General features: G+C 37.3%; 1 protein-coding gene across 3 annotated transcripts in view; it reads right to left on the bottom strand.

Annotated features, from left to right (window-relative positions):
- The window catches only part of LOC144652248 (uncharacterized), a 79,852-nt gene that overhangs the window by 39,757 nt on the left and 19,446 nt on the right, over window positions 1-20,649 (bottom strand). For all 3 annotated transcript variants that reach the window (XM_078512271.1, XM_078512272.1, XM_078512273.1), the window contains exons 6-13: window positions 18,643-18,793; window positions 17,605-17,793; window positions 15,987-16,089; window positions 13,143-13,301; window positions 12,275-12,403; window positions 11,227-11,349; window positions 9,288-9,471; window positions 8,585-8,716 (exon numbers count right to left, since the gene is read on the bottom strand). In XM_078512271.1, coding sequence (XP_078368397.1) covers window positions 8,585-8,716; window positions 9,288-9,471; window positions 11,227-11,349; window positions 12,275-12,403; window positions 13,143-13,301; window positions 15,987-16,089; window positions 17,605-17,793; window positions 18,643-18,793 — 1,170 coding nt within the window. The remainder of the gene's footprint in view (window positions 1-8,584; window positions 8,717-9,287; window positions 9,472-11,226; window positions 11,350-12,274; window positions 12,404-13,142; window positions 13,302-15,986; window positions 16,090-17,604; window positions 17,794-18,642; window positions 18,794-20,649) is intronic.

Raw genomic sequence — 20,649 nt, 5'->3', positions numbered from 1 at the left:
GCCTTCTTCAGGAGCGTTTAAACTGTACAGTTTAAACGCTCCTGAAGAAGGCCGAGACGGCCGAAACGTAGAGCATTAAAAGCTAACAAGTCTTGACTGGAGTTGGTTACTTGACCGTTACAAATATTTATTCTTCTCAAGTATTCAAGTTTCCACGATCGCTTCTAGTGATCCTCCGTTACAGACTCTGTGGACAGCATTGTTTGCGGGACCCATCACAAGAAATTTATATATATATATATATATATATATATATATGTGACCTTGCACGGGAAAACGTACTTTAACGATAATTCGTTAAACGGGCAAAAACTAACGTCTAACGAACGAGTAACTAACGACTTTTCCTAACGCTCTAACGACTTTTCTAACGAGTTGAACGCTCAAGCAAAAATATCTAACGACTTGCGAGAACATTCTAACGAAGTGCCTAACGACTTTTTAAAACGACTCTAACGAGCGAACTAACGAATTGGCTAAACAACATAAACAACTAAAACGTTCAAACTATCGACTGGTTTACTAAACTAAGACGTTTGATCAAAACATCCACCTTGTGAACTTATTTTAAAAGATAAAAATTTTTGCCAAGTAAAGCTTTAAATCATATTAAACTCATTTCGCGCCGAGATCGAGAAGGCATTACGACCGAAACATGTGCTTTGAGCAAAAAATTGGACGAGAAATGATACACAGCTAGTCTAAGAACTAGTCTAGCTTATTAGAAGGACGTCAAAACATTTTCAAATGATAAAATCTTTATTACTTACCGAAAGTTCCAAGTTCATAATGGTATAAAACAGTGCGTTCGCAAAACATTCACGGAAAGATCTCGCTGACATCGAAAGCAGAATTCGCTGCAGATGTAAAATAACTGTCGCATATTTTCGACTCTTCGACCACATCAGATTAAAGACGAGCATTGCGAGGAAGTTTCTTAAGTGTTTTCCTTCTTAACTTTAAGAAGAAACCGAGTTGGAGTTAGCTCGATCCCGCCGAATCACAAAAATAACCTGCGATCAGGCGATCTTCGGACAAACGTGAAGCACGTGTGTAATGTCACGCGTACGAATTGTTTGTGTTATGACGCTTTAGGACGCAAATATTAAACCTTAAAGTTCAATCTGTCATTTAGTTTTCTTTAGAAAAACACAGTTTAGATGTGTATGAAAGAATCTAAATCGGATACTTGCGTGCGGCGTTGTGTTACATTTATTTACGATAGTTTATTCGAAAGGTTTCAAATTACTTTTGACATATGCAAATTTTGCCAACTTTTAGACTCTTTTGGCTGCGCCGCTTTAAAAAAGCAAAATTTGTATAACTCCTCTAAAGCTGTAATTATAATTGACGCCATTATCTGTGTTATAAATGAAGACAAGTTTCATTCAAGAAAAATTTAGGTTTTAAGAATTTTATGCCAAATTCACAAAAAAATAAAACAAGTTCATTTCAACAAGTCTGTCTTGCAATTTAATATTCACGGAAGGCTTTACGGCTCCGATGTTTTTCATGTGGAATGTTTCGTTTGCCGACTACAGAATTTTCACAAGTCAAAGTTAAGAACCGGTTTTATTTACGGAAACTCTTGTCTGAATTCCCAACGTTTCGGCAATGCTGCCTTCTTCAGAGGGACAAAATTATTTCTTTTTGCTTGCTTGCCTTCGTGTTCGCATTTCTCCTAAACACAAGTCGAAGACACTGATTCGTTTGAGGTGCGTTTACAAAACAATTGGACTAACATAACGATTTAAACGATAACAGAGCGATAATCTAACAAGTATTACTTCCTTTAGCGTTCAAAACTACTTGGAAGGTATTTCTAAATGATTTTTCCAAAGTTTCAAACGACTTGAACGGAGATTCTAACGATTTTTACTAACGATATGAACGACCTTTCTTGATACATCTAACGACGTGCATGATCTTTTTTAACGATTTTTCTAACGCTTCTAACGACAAAGAAAATTTTTCTAACGACCATTCTAACGCCTCTAACGATTTTCTTAGTCGCTCTAACGGTAATCTAACGACTAACAAACGATTTAAGTCGTTTAACGAAAAAGCGTTAAAGTACGTTTTCCCGTGCAAGGTCACATATATATATATATATATAAGCGACAGTGACAACGGAGGACAACAGGCCAGACCAGACCTACGTAGGATTAACTGAAAACTCTTTTAAAACTAGATTTACCAACCACAAAGCTTCTTTCAATCACCCGTGTAAGAGACTCAATACTGAATTGAGTAAACACATTTGGCAATTAAAGGACGCCAAGACAGATTTCAAAATCACTTGGAAGATTCTGAAGCAAGCTGCTCCATACAACCCAGCTTCTAATCGCTGCAACTTGTGCCTGTGGGAGAAGTATTTCATAATCTGCAGATCCGACCTCGCTTCTCTCAATAAACGAAATGAACTGATAACCTCTTGTAGACACGCAAACAAGTTCCTCCTTAAAAATGCAAAAGCTGTCACGTAACTGTTTGTTTAAGATTGGTAAACTAACAGTGTCACGCATATTTTAAGCTTTTATTGTTTTATAACAGAAACCGTTGTAATTTTATACCTTGTTATTTTCGACTTTTTTAGTATTCTACCGTTGTAATTTAATGCTTTTTCATTCATCCGGCGTCCTTATATATACCAGCGTAGCGTTGTAATCTTTACATTAGGCAATTTTATCTGATGAGTGCCGTACATGTTGTGCGGTACGAAACTAGTTAGTAATAAAATGCCAAGTCGTATCTTCAGTTGATCAGACCGTCTGTTAATATATATATATATATATATATAACTTCAGGTGGGTTTCACACTGATAAATCCAGAATAGTGCTCAACAATGAAGGAGCGGTAATAAATGTCATTTAAACATGAAAACAAAAAGAATGACACTGAACTAAGTAAACATTTATGGCAGCTGAAAGATCAAAAGAAAGACTTTAAAATCACGTGGAAAATTCTAGCCAAGGCCAAATCTTACTCTAATCTTTCCAAACGATGTAATCTATGTAATACCGAGAAATTCTACATTTTATATAAACCGGACATGGCAACTCTTAACAAACGTAATGAGCTTGTATCAACTTGCAGGCACAAGCGAAAATTTCTTCTTAAATTCAATCGCGTCCTCAAGGACCAATCATAAGCTTACAAATGTATATTACTATTGTTTCAGTTTGAATTTTGTAACGATCACACCATTGATGTATATAAACCCTAGCGATGCGACAGTGTATATGGAATTTAACTGATGAGTGGATCAACTCTTTGTTGGTCTACGAAACAGACCTGTATTAAAGCCCATATGAAACGATACTGAGTAGAAAATCACTGTTATATATATATATTAGTTGATTTGCAGAACTGATGTCAGAGTGCTCAATAGAAAACTAGAGCATAAATATTAAAAGACGGTCTGATCAACTGAAGATACGACTTGGCATTTTATTACTAACTAGTTTCGTACCGCACAACATGTACGGCACTCATCAGATAAAATTGCCTAATGTAAAGATTACAACGCTACGCTGGTATATATAAGGACGCCGGATGAATGAAAAAGCATTAAATTACAACGGTAGAATACTAAAAAAGTCGAAAATAACAAGGTATAAAATTACAACGGTTTCTGTTATGAAACAATAAAAGCTTAAAATATGCGTGACACTGCGAGTTTACTAATCTTAAACAAACAGTTACGTGACAGCTTTTGAATTTTTAAGGAGGAACTTGTTTGCGTGTCTACAAGAGGTTATCAGTTCATTTCGTTTATTGAGAGAAGCGAGGTCGGATCTGCAGATTATGAAATACTTCTCCCACAGGCACAAGTTGCAGCGATTAGAAGCTGGGTTGTATGGAGCAGCTTGCTTCAGAATCTTCCAAGTGATTTTGAAATCTGTCTTGGCGTCCTTTAATTGCCAAATGTGTTTACTCAATTCAGTATTGAGTCTCTTACACGGGTGATTGAAAGAAGCTTTGTGGTTGGTAAATCTAGTTTTAAAAGAGTTTTCAGTTAATCCTACGTAGGTCTGGTCTGGCCTGTTGTCCTCCGTTGTCACTGTCGCTTGGTATACGACTGATTCTTTTAGGCAATTCCCAGCTAAAGGGCAGTCGGCTGGCTTTCTACAGTTGCATGTTTTTAATGGCACAATCTTTTTTTGAAGCGTTGACTTGTTGTGGCCGTCGATGTTATGCTTTAGGTTTGACATGCAGCTGTAGCTGATTTTCACTGTGTTGCGGTTAAAGATCTTGTGCAACACGTGGCCTTTTGGGAACTCTTCGTCGAGGATTTTTAAGAAAGTCCGTCCGACGTTAGTGGCGACATTTCTGCTGTACGGGGGATTATACCAAAGTATATCCCTGTGGCGATTCTTTCTGGCGGAGTTTGGCGGTTGTGATGTGTTTGGTGGAGAAAATACAAGGCGGTGCTTGTATCCGCTGTCACTGAGAGCTTTCTGGTATAGTGGGGCTGCTACGTCAAAGGAATTCTGGTCAAATGAAATCTCGGAGAGCCTTTTGTTTATGGACTTTGGGATGTTTTCGATGATCAGCGGTGGATGATTGGATTTCTTGTGGACGTAAAGTGGAATGTTGTTGGGTTTGGTATAAGGCATGTATGTACCATTTGAAAGGTTGAGAGTGACATCAAGGAAGTTGACGATTTTCTTGTTGGCTTCGATAGTAATTTTAAGGCCATACTCGCCGAAGATGCTGCACAGATCTTTTTTGATCATCTCCACCTGGCGGGGGGTTGCGTTGGTTACTCCTAGGCCGTCATCCCTGTACAGGCCGAAGTTGTTACCATATTTCACTTTGATTTTATGTAAGAGAAAAGCGCCAACAAACTCTTTTAAAACTAGATTTACCAACCACAAAGCTTCTTTCAATCACCCGTGTAAGAGACTCAATACTGAATTGAGTAAACACATTTGGCAATTAAAGGACGCCAAGACAGATTTCAAAATCACTTGGAAGATTCTGAAGCAAGCTGCTCCATACAACCCAGCTTCTAATCGCTGCAACTTGTGCCTGTGGGAGAAGTATTTCATAATCTGCAGATCCGACCTCGCTTCTCTCAATAAACGAAATGAACTGATAACCTCTTGTAGACACGCAAACAAGTTCCTCCTTAAAAATTCAAAAGCTGTCACGTAACTGTTTGTTTAAGATTAGTAAACTCGCAGTGTCACGCATATTTTAAGCTTTTATTGTTTCATAACAGAAACCGTTGTAATTTTATACCTTGTTATTTTCGACTTTTTTAGTATTCTACCGTTGTAATTTAATGCTTTTTCATTCATCCGGCGTCCTTATATATACCAGCGTAGCGTTGTAATCTTTACATTAGGCAATTTTATCTGATGAGTGCCGTACATGTTGTGCGGTACGAAACTAGTTAGTAATAAAATGCCAAGTCGTATCTTCAGTTGATCAGACCGTCTTTTAATATATATATATGCACAGACCCGACTCAACTCGGGTTGGTGCATATGTACATGTATGAGCCTTGTTTCCTGGGAAGTCTTGAACACTGATTGTAAAGTAAAACTCAGTATGTCAAAAGTCAAAATTCACAGGACTTATATAATGGAATCAATAGAAATGCAAATAATTATTTCAGGTAAAACAGACTTTTATTTGCCTTCACATATATGTTTGCAAAATTTTAGAAGTTGATTAAAACAGCAAAAGACTCTGTAGTCATGAGGAGTAAATAGTTACTGGAATTTTCAATGTGTGATGGAATGTTTGTTTAAAATGTTTGCCAACACTTCTTAATAAAAATATTAATACTGTTCTGATAGGTCAACTTTCTTCCAAGTGGCCCAGAACCCTAATCACACTGTAAGCTTTTGCTCCTTCATTTTAGTTTACACCTTGACTTCCTATCTAACTTAAAGATCGGTCACCACTAGTAATGACACAGATGAAGAATAATAAATTATTTGGTTGCAAAATCATCTCAGGGCTCGAGACTAACGGTAGCCAACTAGCCAAAGGCTAGTAGAAAAGCAGTTTTAGCTAGTAGATTTTGGACTTTCACTAGCCAAAATGGCTAGTGGAAATTTCAGGTAGTTTTGTAAAAAAAAACCTGCAAATTAAAATTAAAACTAACAAGTACACTGTTGACATATGTGACCCTCCACGGGAAAACAGTGAAAAAGGTGAACGCACGGGCACGCCAAAATGGCACGCTAAACAATAGGCAGTGTGCAAAATGGCACGCCGGCTTCCGAGCAGCGTACGTGTCAGAAGGCACGCCTAATTAAAAATGTTCTTTTGTTAGTATCGCACGATAAAAACAAAGGCGCGTGTCTAATCGAACAATGTTGTGTGTCAAGCACTGTACTGTGCGAAATGGCACGCCAGCGTGCCAAATGGCACGCAACTCAAGTGTGCAAAATGACACGCTAACCGTGTCCAAGAGTATTAACTTACCGTTCTCTTGTCTTGTACAACTATCACACGTACAAGCTTTGCCTGGTCGGCACTCAATTAGCTTAATTGTAGCGGTAGCCGTATAAGCTGACTTTCGAAACAAACAAACAAACAAACAAACAAACATTGAATCACAGATTTTCGACGAACCGAGCCTTTTAATTGAGTATCAATTTCAAAGTAAACGACAGAAAATCGGAGATTAAACCAGCGCAAGCTTACGTGTCCCAGGTTTGAGTAATAAGCATCCCTCACTTTCGGCAGTGTTCTCGATGTATTGAAGATAAACGTCAATGATTTCAGATGGCATGGGGAGAATTCAAATAAGTGTGTAAAGTGAATTCATTAACCCTAATTTCGTTAAAAACTGAAGCCAAATTTCTTGTCACAAACGTTGTCGCTACGTTTCACCCGTCGACTGACCCGCCACGTTGACAAAACAGTCCTTGGTCCCAGTTTTTTGCAGCGGGGCATGGGCTTGTTAGGAAACGGGAAAATGACTACTCGTCCCGCCCAAGGCAGATAATCGGGACGGGATTAATAGACTGCGAGCATTCTTTCTTTTTTCTCTTTTCAATCCGTGGAACGAACGCAAAATAGCGATCGATCGAGCGTGTTTGTACTTGCAATCAACAGATTTCGATGAACTGAATTCTTGCGAGCAATCTATATTTTTAAAGTACAATTAAATATCGTGGTTTTGTGCAATCGAAGTTATTTCTATTTTATTTTCGCCTTATGCATAAGCCTTGTACGATCTGGAATTAGCTTACTGTTATGCACGATCACCTGGTAAGTACGGAAGTTATGCAAGCTTATTTGTCTTTGCATGTTTTTCTTTAGATAGCTTCGACCCGTTCGTGCCATAAGAAGTTGAACGAATGTAAAAGCTACAAACGAAGGCTGGTTTTGGAAGTGTGTCTTATCGCACGCGTGCGTGCCATATCGCACGCGTGTCATATCGCACGTTAAGCGTGTCAAATAGCACACTGCTCTTAGATTAAAGCTTTAGCGTGCCAAACAATATCAACCGTGTCATTCTTTGTTTTTCTTATTAAATATGCGCATATCCGTGCGATGTGTGACACGCTTAGTGTGCCGTGCCATGACACGCGTGCCCGTGCGTTCACCTTTTTCACTGTTTTCCCGTGGAGGGTCACATATATCAAAGAATGTGGACAAGCTAAAGTTACCGAAAAACGAACAAACAATCATTGATAGCTTCTTTTAGGACTTCCGGTGACGAAATCAACAAGTGAAAGAAAACTGCTTCTGCTAATTATTAGCCGGCCTGGGAAATCGAGAATTATGTGTAGGTTGTAACGTTAATCAGTGATCGGGTTAGATTGCATGAACAACGAGGGTGAGAGGTTGTGTACGTGAACGCTTTCAAAAAAGCTTTCATGTACACATTTAAGATTCGGTTATGTTGGATACCCGAGATTATTCTGCAGTGGGTAGGAGCAAAAATGCGAGGAAAAGACCCAATAAAGACAGAAAAGTGCCTCCATGAAAACGCAAGTTTTTGTCTTCGTGGAACACAGACTTTCCATGGATTTGGGAAGATAAACCTATTTTGTCCGATTTGTCACTGTCTTTTGTCTCCGCTGACTTGGGAGAAAAAAAAAGAAAACCATGCTTGAAAGTTCTGGCTAGTAGAATATTGGTTTCGGCTAGTGAAATCAAAGGTGTCACTAGCCACTAGGCTAGTAAGCAAAAAAGTTAGTCTCAAGCCCTGCATCTGTTAGCTTCTACCAATTAACAGAAGTAATAAGATCCCTATATCCAAGCTAGATGCTATCACCAATTCGGGAACCAAAGAATAATGATGCCTTCTTATTAAATTTCACTGTTTAAGGATTACCTGTAAATACCAGTAAATCAACATTGTTAATAATAAAAAATACACTGTAAACATTTTGTTAATTAATTAACTTCTAGTTTTTAATAAAAAAATAAATAAAAACTTTATTTATCCTGAAGGGCCAATCAGTGATCATTAGATCACTGGTATAAACTGGCGATCAGTGTAACCAACAAATTGTACACTTTAACAAAATTGGTATACTTTTATTTAATTGAATTTTAATAATGAAATTGCTACATGTACATTTTGCCTTTATTTTTAAGTCAAGGTACCTTCTATTTTGGAAATGATAGTCCTCTTTAAGGAAGCCATTTTATCACTTAATGTTGCCAGAGGATTATCGTGACTGGAAAATTCTTCTTGAGAAAAAGGCTTGTCAGGTTCCTGCTCAGTTGGTTCTATAACTAACAAATTAACACATCTTAGAATTTGCTTCACATAGAATTTTTTTTTAAAGCAAAGCCAAAACTCAAACTACTGCTGCAACACAAGTTTATTAAACTGTGCTAAAAAGGAAAGGTTTGAAAAACTACAATAAGGAAATACCCGTAATAATTGGATGAGGTAATTAACCAATTAATATAAATCATGAGATTTGTCCAGTTAAAAATTATTTGACAGGTAAAAATTATTTTTGGGCGGCCAAATTTGATCATAAAATGACATCACTCTCTATAATACAGTATATGGCTATTAATAAAATGACATCATGCATGCTCTAAATTATATGACTACTTAGCATATATAAATTTTCAATATTAAGATTTACATGTACGATTTGTGTCTGTTTTGGTTAGCACATAACAAGCTGCCTTATGTCAGGAAAAATTAATACATACTTAATTTTCAGCAAAAGTAGAGTTAACAATAGCCACAGTTATAAAAAGTAAATTTAAATATGTGCTTTTTCAAGAGAGATTATGAGACGTTGTGGTAAATCAAACAATCAAAACAAAGAGAAAAACATATACTTACAAAAATTGACCCAATTGATAAACAGCTCAGATAGTAAGCCAAGGGGAATTTTGTGTGCTCGTTTAGAAATTCCAACTTTTCCCCCCTTTTTACGACGGACCTTACTCAGAGGTGTGTCTCCAGATGTTGCAAAAGTTTGAGGCTGAGCGATACATTTTGGGCCTGGAAGCTCTTCTTGTATATCCTATCAGACAAAAACAAAAACAGTGTATTGAAATTCCCTTTGATTGGTCCATGTATGGTACCAAGCTAGCAAGAGTTAATTAATAAGAAGTTAGATATATAGCTCTCTTAACTGCCAAGCTGTTGTCGCATTTTGACAGACAGCTGAGAATTAATATCACTCATTGTGATATGGGCTCTATTGGGCCAGCTACCACTGAATTTAATAATTATCATTAATGTTTAACATGCTATCTTGAAGCACATGATTAATAGATAGTTACTGAGGCTCACAGCAATATTTGTGGGGAAGAAGTTTTCAATCATTTGAACCGCTGTTTTTATACTAACTTTCACTAAATGACTTTTGACGCAGTAAATGTGACATTAATATTATTTTTTACTTTTTGTGCTAACATATGCAACATGATACTTTTATTTTCCTCTTTGACTGCTGTGACCCATCAAAGCCTAATAAATATTGGATTAATTTTTGGTTATTCCGAAGCCACGGAATCTACAAGAATCTCAATGCTTTGAAAAGCACATGATATTAGGCTTCGATACAAAACTTCTAAACAAGTCCCTTAAGCTTGTTATTTTAATTTTTGTTAGACATTAAAACAGAAGGCAAGATACTTTCCCCTTCTGTGCAAAGGTATGTAACATCGAACATTTGTTTTCAGCAAACAGGGCGCCCTGGCCGGGCTACATTGATTACAACATATATTACCGGTATTGATCAATCCAAAAAATATCTTTTCAGATCACGAGATGTAAGGACACCTTTTCTAAGAAAACAATGCAGCTGCAATATCAAGAATTATTACACATGAACGGCTGTGACATCCAAAAGTCTAATTTAATTAATTTGCAGTTTTAACTTGGCACCACGGAGCCTACAGAAATCATTATTCAGGTAGAAACGCCTTTTTGGTTAAGATCACAAGAACAAATACAAAAAAGAACAAAATATCACGTTCGCCAAGCCTATTGCTTTTACCTGGAGCATGACGAATTTGATTGTTCTTGTTTTTAACCAAAAAGAAATTTGGGTCAAAGCACTTGCCATGTGTTTGGGGTCTGCCAATAATTATGAATTACGGTGACCTTCCCTAGGATTTTGGGAAGGCCAGGCGGTATATGACTGCGATTTTCAAATGTCAAAATCTGATTTGTGAAACTTATCCCCCTCCTGTTACTATCGCTTTTTTGTCTCTTTTCCAGAGTAAGAAATGAACTTATCTACTTTGCATCAGGCTTCAAGAAGCTTTTTGTGTCTGTTCCGAGCAACCCGAGTCAACTGAGTTCACCATTCTTTCCAGGAACGCTGGAATTTCGTTTAGTTTCCCGTGTACAACACCCTTGAAGTGCTGTTGTGTTCGTGACAATTTCATAAAGATAGCTGTTGTCCAACAAAACAAATGCATCACTGCAGTTCTGAACATATTAATGCGAGGATAAATCACTTTTATAATGGTATTAATGGAGAGAAAACTTAGTAAAAAAAACCCAGTCCATTTCATCGACGTCATTAAATGATTTTTATTTGCTTTATATAAATAGGAATTCCCAGTTCCAGATTTCAAATTAAGGTTAAGTTGTTTTAAATCTTCAATTTTAAGCCACACGGCGACCATTTTCCTGTGAATCAAGCAAGGCGGCCCCCTGGCCTTAAATACATAGGGAGAACACTGCCTGGCTAAGGTTTTCAAGTGAATACTGAAAAAGCTCACCTGACCCCTCGTAACAATATCCCCCTTGTGTTTGCACTTACCTTGTCAGACACATCTTTGCCAAGATTACGTATCCCTTCTTTTGAAAATGCAAGTGCAGGCAGTTTTTTGCCATTTTGATCAATAGCATTACAAAACGGACTTATCCAGGTGCTGACCTGTGACTTAAAGTGATAATTCAAATTATCATGGGGTTATTCCAAAAAAAAGGAACTTTCTGATAGCAAAACAAATCGTTGTCATATATGAATGATAAAAAGCTTGTTGACTAAGTTAGGTCAGTCTAGACTGGAAAATATTGGCTCACGGTCTGGACACACAGACCTCACTACGCGCAGTCTGTGCATCCTGACCTTGAGCCAAATATTTCCCGTCTGGCCCGACTTAACTCAGTCCATAACTAGATAACGCTAGCGTGTTTACCCACATACAAGTACCTTACATTACATTACTTTAAAAAAAAACAGTTCACAAAATTTAAGAAATGACAAAATTACTTTCAACAATATTGGTTAGACATTTACATTAGAACTGTTATTATGTCAAGTCAAGTCAAGTAGAATTGAGTTTCTATAAAATTTGCATGATGATGAGCTATTGTATCTTCAATTGGAATGAATATATGCATGGTAAAAAGAAAATTATCTGAGTTTTTTAATACAAGTGAAAGAATAATTTAAATTATTGAAGCATGTTGCATAAGAAGTTAATATGCTTGAAAATTACACGCATAATCATAAAATTTAACTCACCTAACAATAATGGTCTGAGCAAAAAAACAAGTTAATCTAAGTGCGCATTTCATTTATTTACACAGCAGATAATTTTAGGCACGGCTTGGGTAAAAACATGCATGCCACAAAAAATTTTTTTCGGCACAGCCAAATTTTGTAGTGTAAAGGACTTTTTTTTTGCCCCATTGGTGCAAAACCAAATTTCACCTGTGCTCAGACCTACGTACTCTAGAGCTAGTGTAAAAGCTCCAGCTCGTGTGGAATGTAATTTGAACCCCATTTCCTATTAATTTTCTTAAATGTTCATCATGTGCCCTAGCTGGCATATACCAGTAAACAAGAAAGGACAACTTACTGGATCACACTTCATTCTTTCAAAAGCAGCAACTTGTAATTGTTGAAGAGGTGTCAGCTGTGGCTTATCGGCATGTAATCCAGAAATTACTTCCAACAGATTAAAAGGTTGCTGGACTAAGGCATGCAACTGCCCGGTACAAAAGGAAAGAATCAGTCCCAGAAGCAATAACACAACTAGGTGAATGATCTTAAATGAAAATAACACTTTTTTCTGGATTAAGTTACTCATAAACAAGGATGGCACATAATTATGGAGGCACTAATGTACATGTTCTCAGGCAAATTCCTCTTAGTGTTTATATAACAGGCCTGGGTTTTTCACAGGCATCACATTAATCCCTTGCAGTGTTTACATTAGGCACACTTGTCAGTTTCAGGCTTATGGATTAGTCTCAGTAGTCTAATAATCAGTAAACATCAGGGGATGCTTATTCAGTCACTTTCACTATGCTTTAGAACGTCACAATTTCCATTGTCCTTTGATAAAGCCGGTTCCAATTATATTGTTGTCAAAAACAGTTGTCAGTCTTATGTCAAAATAGTTTCTCTTTTTTAAATTGAGCGAGTCCTATCAATATTGGCAGATCCACTGGAAATAATGCCAAAATCTAATGCAAAAAGTTAAAATCCCTCTGGATCATCCACATTAGCATTAGCCACTGTACATACACTGTAGTTAACAATCTTAAAGAGCTATGTCATGGACAATGCTTTTTGAAAAAATTGGCAAATTTCTTTGTCAGTCAAAACCATCCTTGATTATGATCCATGAATACTACGTTACATTCAATTTAAGATCAATCAGAAGAATGATTTAAAAATACCGTGACATAGCGTACAGTTATAACAATGAAATGCTGACATACCATTCCAAAGGTAAGTAAAGTATAGGCCTGGCCTTTGACCCATCGTAGTTGTTGATTCGGAAAAGCTGCTCTTATGGCTCCTTGTAGTACTGGAATGGCCTCCTCCTTCAGCTCATACCATAACTCAACATATCGCATTGTCCACGCTACCAAGAAACCCTTAATAGAAAAACTTCTGTCAGTGAAATTATAATAAAGTTAAACTTCATTGTAATGGCATATACAAGTTTGACTTCTGCGAGGCCCTGCTAAGGGGGTTCCCATGTCGCTTGTCTAAATTTAAAAATGTGCTGTGTTGCTGTTTATCGCACTTTGTGTTGCTGTCGGTAGTAAAAATGAAGCAAAATTACTTGTCCTTGGTGGAATTTTAGTTTTTTCAAAAGGACTGTAGTTTGTCGCAATTTCATTTTATGTGCTGTTGCTACTTTTTTGGCCATGTCGCTTGTCGGAATTAACCCTGGCAGGGCCTCTTCTGTCAGCTGGGACTCAAAATTCCTATTTTGTCCCCTGCTTGTGACAAAGTGAATTCATGTTACTTACTACAGTGACTGACCTTAACATATACCTTTAGTTAACGTACCTAATGTAGCTTTAACTTATGTTTAGAATTACTAATCACTGTAAATGATCTTATAAATGTCAACCCCCAAATAAACGCTTCTTATCTAATAAACGCCCCTTTGTATTAGACACCCCCTCAAATAAACGCCTCATGTCTAATAAATGCTCCCTGCAAGAATTGCCCCAAAGACCCAGGAAACACTCTATAGAGTAAAATCATGCATGTTGACTGATTTAGATTCTGCTTGATTTTGGACATCAAGGAGGCCACCAATGCCAACAATATACCCCTAATACTCTAGCGCACATTCTAATGTTCAGGGCCCCTTCTAAATTATCCCTCCCTCGATTTTAATGATGATTTTTAGTGTCGAGCTAGCCTGTTTATCAATTGAGTTTCTGACAGCAACAATGTGTTCTGCAATTAAAATGTGTGTGAATAAAGCTAAGGGCAACCCTTGTAAAAATTTGACCGCGATTCGCGGCGCGTTTTTGGCCACCGCGATTGGCGCGATCGCGCCGCGATTGAGCTTGGATCGCGCCGCGATCGGCTTGGATCGCGCCGTGATTCGTGCCGCGATTCGCGCCGCGTTTTTGGCCGCCGCGATTCTCGCATCGCGGCGCGATGGGTCGGGAATCGCGCCGCTATCTTGGCGTTTTGCATACCGACAAAACAAACACACAGACTGTATCGAAACAACATCATTTATTTACGGAAGCTTACAGAAAAAGACGGCCAGTTTCGCTGCCGAGCACAATTAAATTTCGCAAAGCCGGAGAGCGTGATTGAGTCTTTAGTTTACAAGCAAATAAGTGAACAGTTCTTCTGTAAAATGTGAACAACACATACATAACGGCAACTAACCTTTTACTCGTGCTCAAGCGAAAGAAGATGCAATGATGTGATCTACCAAACGAGCGAACTATCTCTTGCATCTGCGAAGAAGCCGAACCGTCGAAGTTGCGCTTTCTTTTCCCCGAAGCTTTTTTAAATAATACAACATTTAAGTCCCAAGCATCAACAGGTACAACTTTGCATTGAATGGTCCTTACCGTCAAAATGTTTTCCTCTTTCCACTGTTCGAGTTTTGCATTTCTTTTAAGTTCACAGTTTAGCTGTAGTTCAGTCAACAAAGTCCATGACGAAGCGACGAAGCGCTAGCTGTTGAAATTATAAACAAGCTGCGCTCGAATTAACAAAACAAATTCTAGCAGTTTTCACAGAGACGCTTTTCCCTCAAGTTAGGTCGCTTCTAAACTCTTGTTATTCAGAAGAAGCTAAAAAAGAACACATTTTTCCAGTCCTGATTGTGAAGAGAAAACATACCAACTTTCTCGAAATAAAATTTCTTTTCTGCTTGCGATGGCGTAGCGATTGCGTGTACTATGCACTACGTGACCTAACTCAGCCAATCGTAACGCTCAGTTCACGACACCTTGCGGCAAAAGGCGGGAAAGGACTTTGATGTGTGTGGTCTACGATCATGGTCTACGGGAAGGTAAATATAAAGCTCTAAAAAAAGCTCATTCTGACAGCCTCTTCGGAGCCACAATTAAATTAAATGCCATATAGAGGATTTTTCAATGCAAAAAACGCAATTGCAGCGAATTCCTGATTGTATTTGCATTTGAAGAAAATGGCCGACAGAAATTTGTCATTGGATTGCTCAAAGGTATTAAGGTTCCTCAAAGATAAGAAAAGAAAGAAACAAAGTGTTTGAAAAGATTAAAAAACGGACTGTTAAGAAATAAAAATTCTTCTCTTTTAATTTATCTTTACTCATTATCACGCGCCGCTTTGTCGCGCCAGTTCGTCTAGACTAAAACTAAATAAAACTTTTCTCGTGGGAATCACGTCCTCACGGCTCACCGTCACGTAATAAAATGTTTTTCGACATTTTAAATCAAACTAGTTTTATAACTACTTTGATTAGTACTTAAAGTTTATTTCATCAATACAAGTCATGATTTGCGTTACGACCACAGCATGATTTGTGAGAGTTTCAAAGCATATTGACTTTCTCCCGGTGTCGCGATCGCGTCAGTCGCGGCGCGATCGCGACATTCGCGGCGCGATCGCGCCGCGATCGCGGTAAAATTTTTACAAGGGAAGCACTTGGTATAAGTACAACTGAAATAGCAGATGAAATTGGAGAGAAGAATCCAACTTCTCTATCGGATAATCAATAATTAATTATAATGTGTGTGAATTAGACTGCAAAAAAAAAAAACACTAGGAATTCTAGAGACTGCAGCTGCAAGGTATCAATAATCCTTTCCTACCTTATTCTCCTGTGCAAGGTCATTAAGTTCTTTCTCCTTCTGATCATCAAGTTGAAAGGACTCATCCTTTTCGTAGTCAATCCTTTGTACTCTGCCTTCAATCCTAAAACAACAGCTGAATTAGTCGTGTGTAATGACAGAAATCCATTGTATATTCTCAGCAAAAACATATTGAATCCGGTCATAATAATATTATAATTCAAGCACAAATGCGGAATTTAATATTATTTACTTGTTTATTTACAAACTTGCCAAGTGGCAGGTAGAAAGACAAAACAACATAAGCCCCCTACTACTACCTAACCCATCCCCTAAGAAGAACTAAAGAAAACAATAGCATGAGCACTAGCTGACTCTTGCACGGGATAAATGCAGTGACATTTACTGCAAACAAATTTGTGTGTTCAGATATTGTCTGCAGCAAAGCCAATAAATAATACAGTCAAGAAATATATGTTGTTCAGTTGATTTTTAAAACTTGAGAGAGAATCTGTATCTTTGACAGTATCAGACACAGAGTTCCAAAAATTAGCTATTAGGATATTTCCTGACAAATTAAAGTGGCTACGAGCCGATCTTGGGTAAATATGAAATGATAAACAAGAAAGGTCAGGAAGATTGCATGATAGCATGGTGATTTAAATGCCTATAAGTCAACACATTGCATGAACAATATAATGGTAACTTACATGTAAAAGCAAATCCCTGTTTCACAATTTATATTTAGTTCTCATTCCGGAGCCAAATGCTTAAATGACAACAAAAAGGAAGCTTTTGCTTAATAAACCAGTCGGTAAAATAGCATGTATTAAAGTCTTTTCCATCGAAAAGATGTGCAATGCTGTTTGTTTTTTGTTTTTTTTTTAACTTGAAATTGAAACCTTTCTTTCTGAGTGTTGACAGCACTTCTTGCATTGTGGGAATTTCCACTTGCTGTGTAACCTGTGTCTCAGACTTCACTGTTGTTCATTAGTTTATTTTAAAGAGTTTTTAAGAGCTGTGTTACAGCACTAAGACAAAGATAAAAATGCATTTAAGTTGACACACTCTGTGAACGATGTAAATTGGTCTTCATTTTAAAAAAACCTGCATGTCAATGGTGTAAATTTTCTGAAGGTGTTAAGAACAACTATCGTAACTTGGAGAATTAAAACACATATTAAAGCAATCAATATTTATACTGTTCAGTATTAAAATATGGAGTAAAATGGGCAATTGAGGCATTGACTGGCAAAAACAAAACTTTGCTATTCACTTTAATTGGTAACATTTGCATTTTATTAATTTTACCTGTAATGCAACCTGTATGAATAAGTTCCACTTGGATCTTATTTACAATTAAACTTGAAGCAAGACTTGGCCAATTTTCAGTGTAATTTAATTATTCAGTTAACAAAGCAAAACTTATATTCCAACCTTCTGGAAAACTACAAATTTTATTTTCAAACAAAGTTCTCCAAAATTCATTTGGCAAACTATCAGGATTTTCAATTTTTTGATCCTGCACAGCGATTCTTGATATTTCCAGTCAGGGGCTCTTATAATTAAACATTCCACAATGTCACATACACTTTAGACAGAGTACACCATGCAATCCTGTATTGAAGGTAAAAGATACCTTTCAACTGCATCACTGTTACTACTGATGAGGATGCTTCCCTTGGGTGTGCATATTCCAGAGTTTACAGATCCTTGAGACAGTCCACCTTGAAGTTGTTGTAAGAACTCACCCAGAGTTTTGGAAAAGAGTGGGTCATCTATCATCACTACAAGAGTGGTTGTGGAAAGTATGTCTAACACAACTTTGCTGAAAAAAGATAGTATTAATAATAATAAGTTTCACTTTTTAATCAAAAGCATAATGTTTCAGTGGTTATACCAACTCTGCAATAACACTTTCACTGCACACCGCTATTATTTTGCATTCAATTTTTGGTAATTTTGAAGAACAGCTCCCCGTAACCGACTGTCGGTCAACTGTTGGCCGACAGGTTACCGACAGACTACCGACTGTCGGCCGACAGACAACCGACAGTCGGCCGACAAACGACCCACTGTCGGCCGACAGACGACCGAAAGTCGACCGACAGATGACCGACAGTCGGTTACGGGGAGCTGTTCTTCACAATTACCATACTTGGAGAACTTTGCAAGTATTAAGCGTAATCAACAATTTATTGGAGTTAGGGAGAACCTTATTTGAATGTTGACCCACTAATTGGAAGGGGAAACTTAATCAATATTCTTAGGAGGGGCACTTGTTTGAAGCTAGGCCCTTTTTTTGGCCCTTTTTTAAGCATGAAAAAAAAAAACAGTATTTGATTTAAAAAACCCTGTGCTCTCCTTGTGGTACTATTTCTAGAGCAAAGTATTTTGTACTCAGTGTAATGTATGCACAGAAGATAAGTCTATATTTTATACTGGAACTCTCACAAGCACATCTCACATTTTTCCTGCAGTAGTGGGATTCCTGTGAACTGTGTGGTGCCAAGTTAAAACCGCAAATTATTAGTAAGACTTGTTCGTGTGTAAAAATCCTTTACACGATGTGGTAGTGCTGTTTCCTTAGAAAAGGTGACCTAACAGAGCACTTCTTCTTTTCTGCAAGAAATCTTGGGGGGGGGGGGGTAAGTTTTGGGAGTCTTGGGTTACATACTTTGATGTTCCTGAGGTATTCTGGTTTCCTCCAGAAAAAAGTAGGCCATCACGTTGGGATCTCATTCCCTGTAATTTGGCTAAGATACGTAATGTCAAACTCTTTCCACAGTTCTTCTCTTTGGAAAATAGGAGCCCTATGTTGCTTTCACCTAACAAAAACAAACAAACAACTTAGTAATAACCAGAAAAAATGAAATTAAATCACTAATACATGTATATAGATTTAGGCAAGCCTAAAAGCGGAGCTCCACATTTATATAATTTTCACTGGAGCTTACAATGTTTTCATTCTAGTGAATAAGCGGCCAAAGCACTGTTTACAACCTATCATCTTAAATGTCAGCCGGCTACCAGTGCCTGACTTGATTTTAGAATTAATGAATTCTTCCGATTATTTTGTGACCATGCAATTGATTAAATTTATATCATCTTGTTTTGATGTACGTAACAAAATACTATCAACGTTTTTATATCTAATCATTTTTTTTTATTATGCTATTATTTTATTATTATTTTTTATTATTATTATAACTTAATAAGTTTATGCTTTTGCAATATTGTAACAAATTTACAGTCATGCAAATAAAGCTTGTTGTTGTTGTTGGTGTTTTATAGGTGCAAGACAAATTTAAATCGCTCACGTTCCGGTTAGACTGAATGTCTGCGGTACGACAAAAATAATAATCTTAAAGCAGGGCAAATGTCATTTCTCATGGCACGAAAAATTACTTTAGAATACAATAAATTATCTGCTTTCTAGCAATAGAAAATAGTTTCGCGATCCTGTTACAGTTTCGCAGCAGTTTAGTAGACCCCACAATATCTATTACATTGATATAGCCTATTCGTCTTGTATCACTGAGCTTGTCGGATTAGCGCAATCGAGAAGGTGCCAGTACGCGGCGTGGGAGGTCGTAAGTTCAAATCCCAGAAGGGTCAGGGTTTTTTTCTTTTCTTTTTTTACCCCATAGCAATAAAATGGTTTGTTTATTATATCGCTCCATGGGTATGCATTGCAGAATAAAAGCAGTTATATGTAAGCAGTAAAGAAATAACATATCAGAACATATAGACTGATTCAGGTAAAAATGTACTTGTCTGTGGTACATCTGAAAAGCTTTTCATTTTCTTGCGAACAAGCAGCCACGCACTCAATTTTAGCCAGCGCTCTGGTTTCTAGATAGATCCATTGTTGATGAAGCTTATGTGAAACCCAATTTAGCTTTCGAACGCTCCTTCATGTACGATGCTGGCTTTACAGATAGACAGGAAAGTCATCGATCAATTATGTCTCTCAATGTCCAGTTTTTTGGCGGTCGATTACTTTCTACACGTAATTGTCAGCCACATTTTGTTTCTTTGCTTCTTGTTTTTCTTTTCAAACCCCATTAAATTTTAAAGGCCGCCTCTCTACCATCAAACTATGGCCGCCATCTTGCACGATTCCGTCATAAGACGCGCGTGCCCGCGAACCATGCCACTAGCCAAGATGACCGTTTAAACTCAAATGCATGGATTTACAAGTATAGGGCTCTGCTCTGCGGCACTTCGGGCCGCTGGGAGCTCCACTATTATTACCAGCAAAATACAAGTACAATATTTATTGTAGTAAAAGCATTAATATTAGAATTATAGTGAATTACAGTGTTTGAATGACAGTGCATGTTCAGTGTGTTAACTCAACAGAACAAGAACCCCACAACAAATACTATTGAAAAAGCTGCCATTTTGATCAAATCAAAAAAGACAAATTCTTCACAAACTAATATCTTGTTGAACAGAAAAAAGTTTGCTTAATATTTAATTTGAAAACAAAAGATGTCTGACAGAAAAAAATATTTACATGAATACACTGAGGTAACTGCCTAGCTTGCTTTCAGGCATAGTGTACCATTACTTAATAAACATATCACATTTGTACAACTAAAACTATGTCGACGTTATACATTTATATACCTGCCAACTCTCACGCCTTAGGCGTGAGTCTCACGCCTGCGAGTTGAAA

Source organism: Oculina patagonica, chromosome 4 (assembly GCF_052425735.1).
Source record: "Oculina patagonica isolate OP01 chromosome 4, crgOcupat, whole genome shotgun sequence".
Taxonomy (NCBI): Eukaryota; Metazoa; Cnidaria; class Anthozoa; order Scleractinia; family Oculinidae; genus Oculina; species Oculina patagonica.
This window is presented reverse-complemented; position numbering and strand designations above follow the sequence as displayed.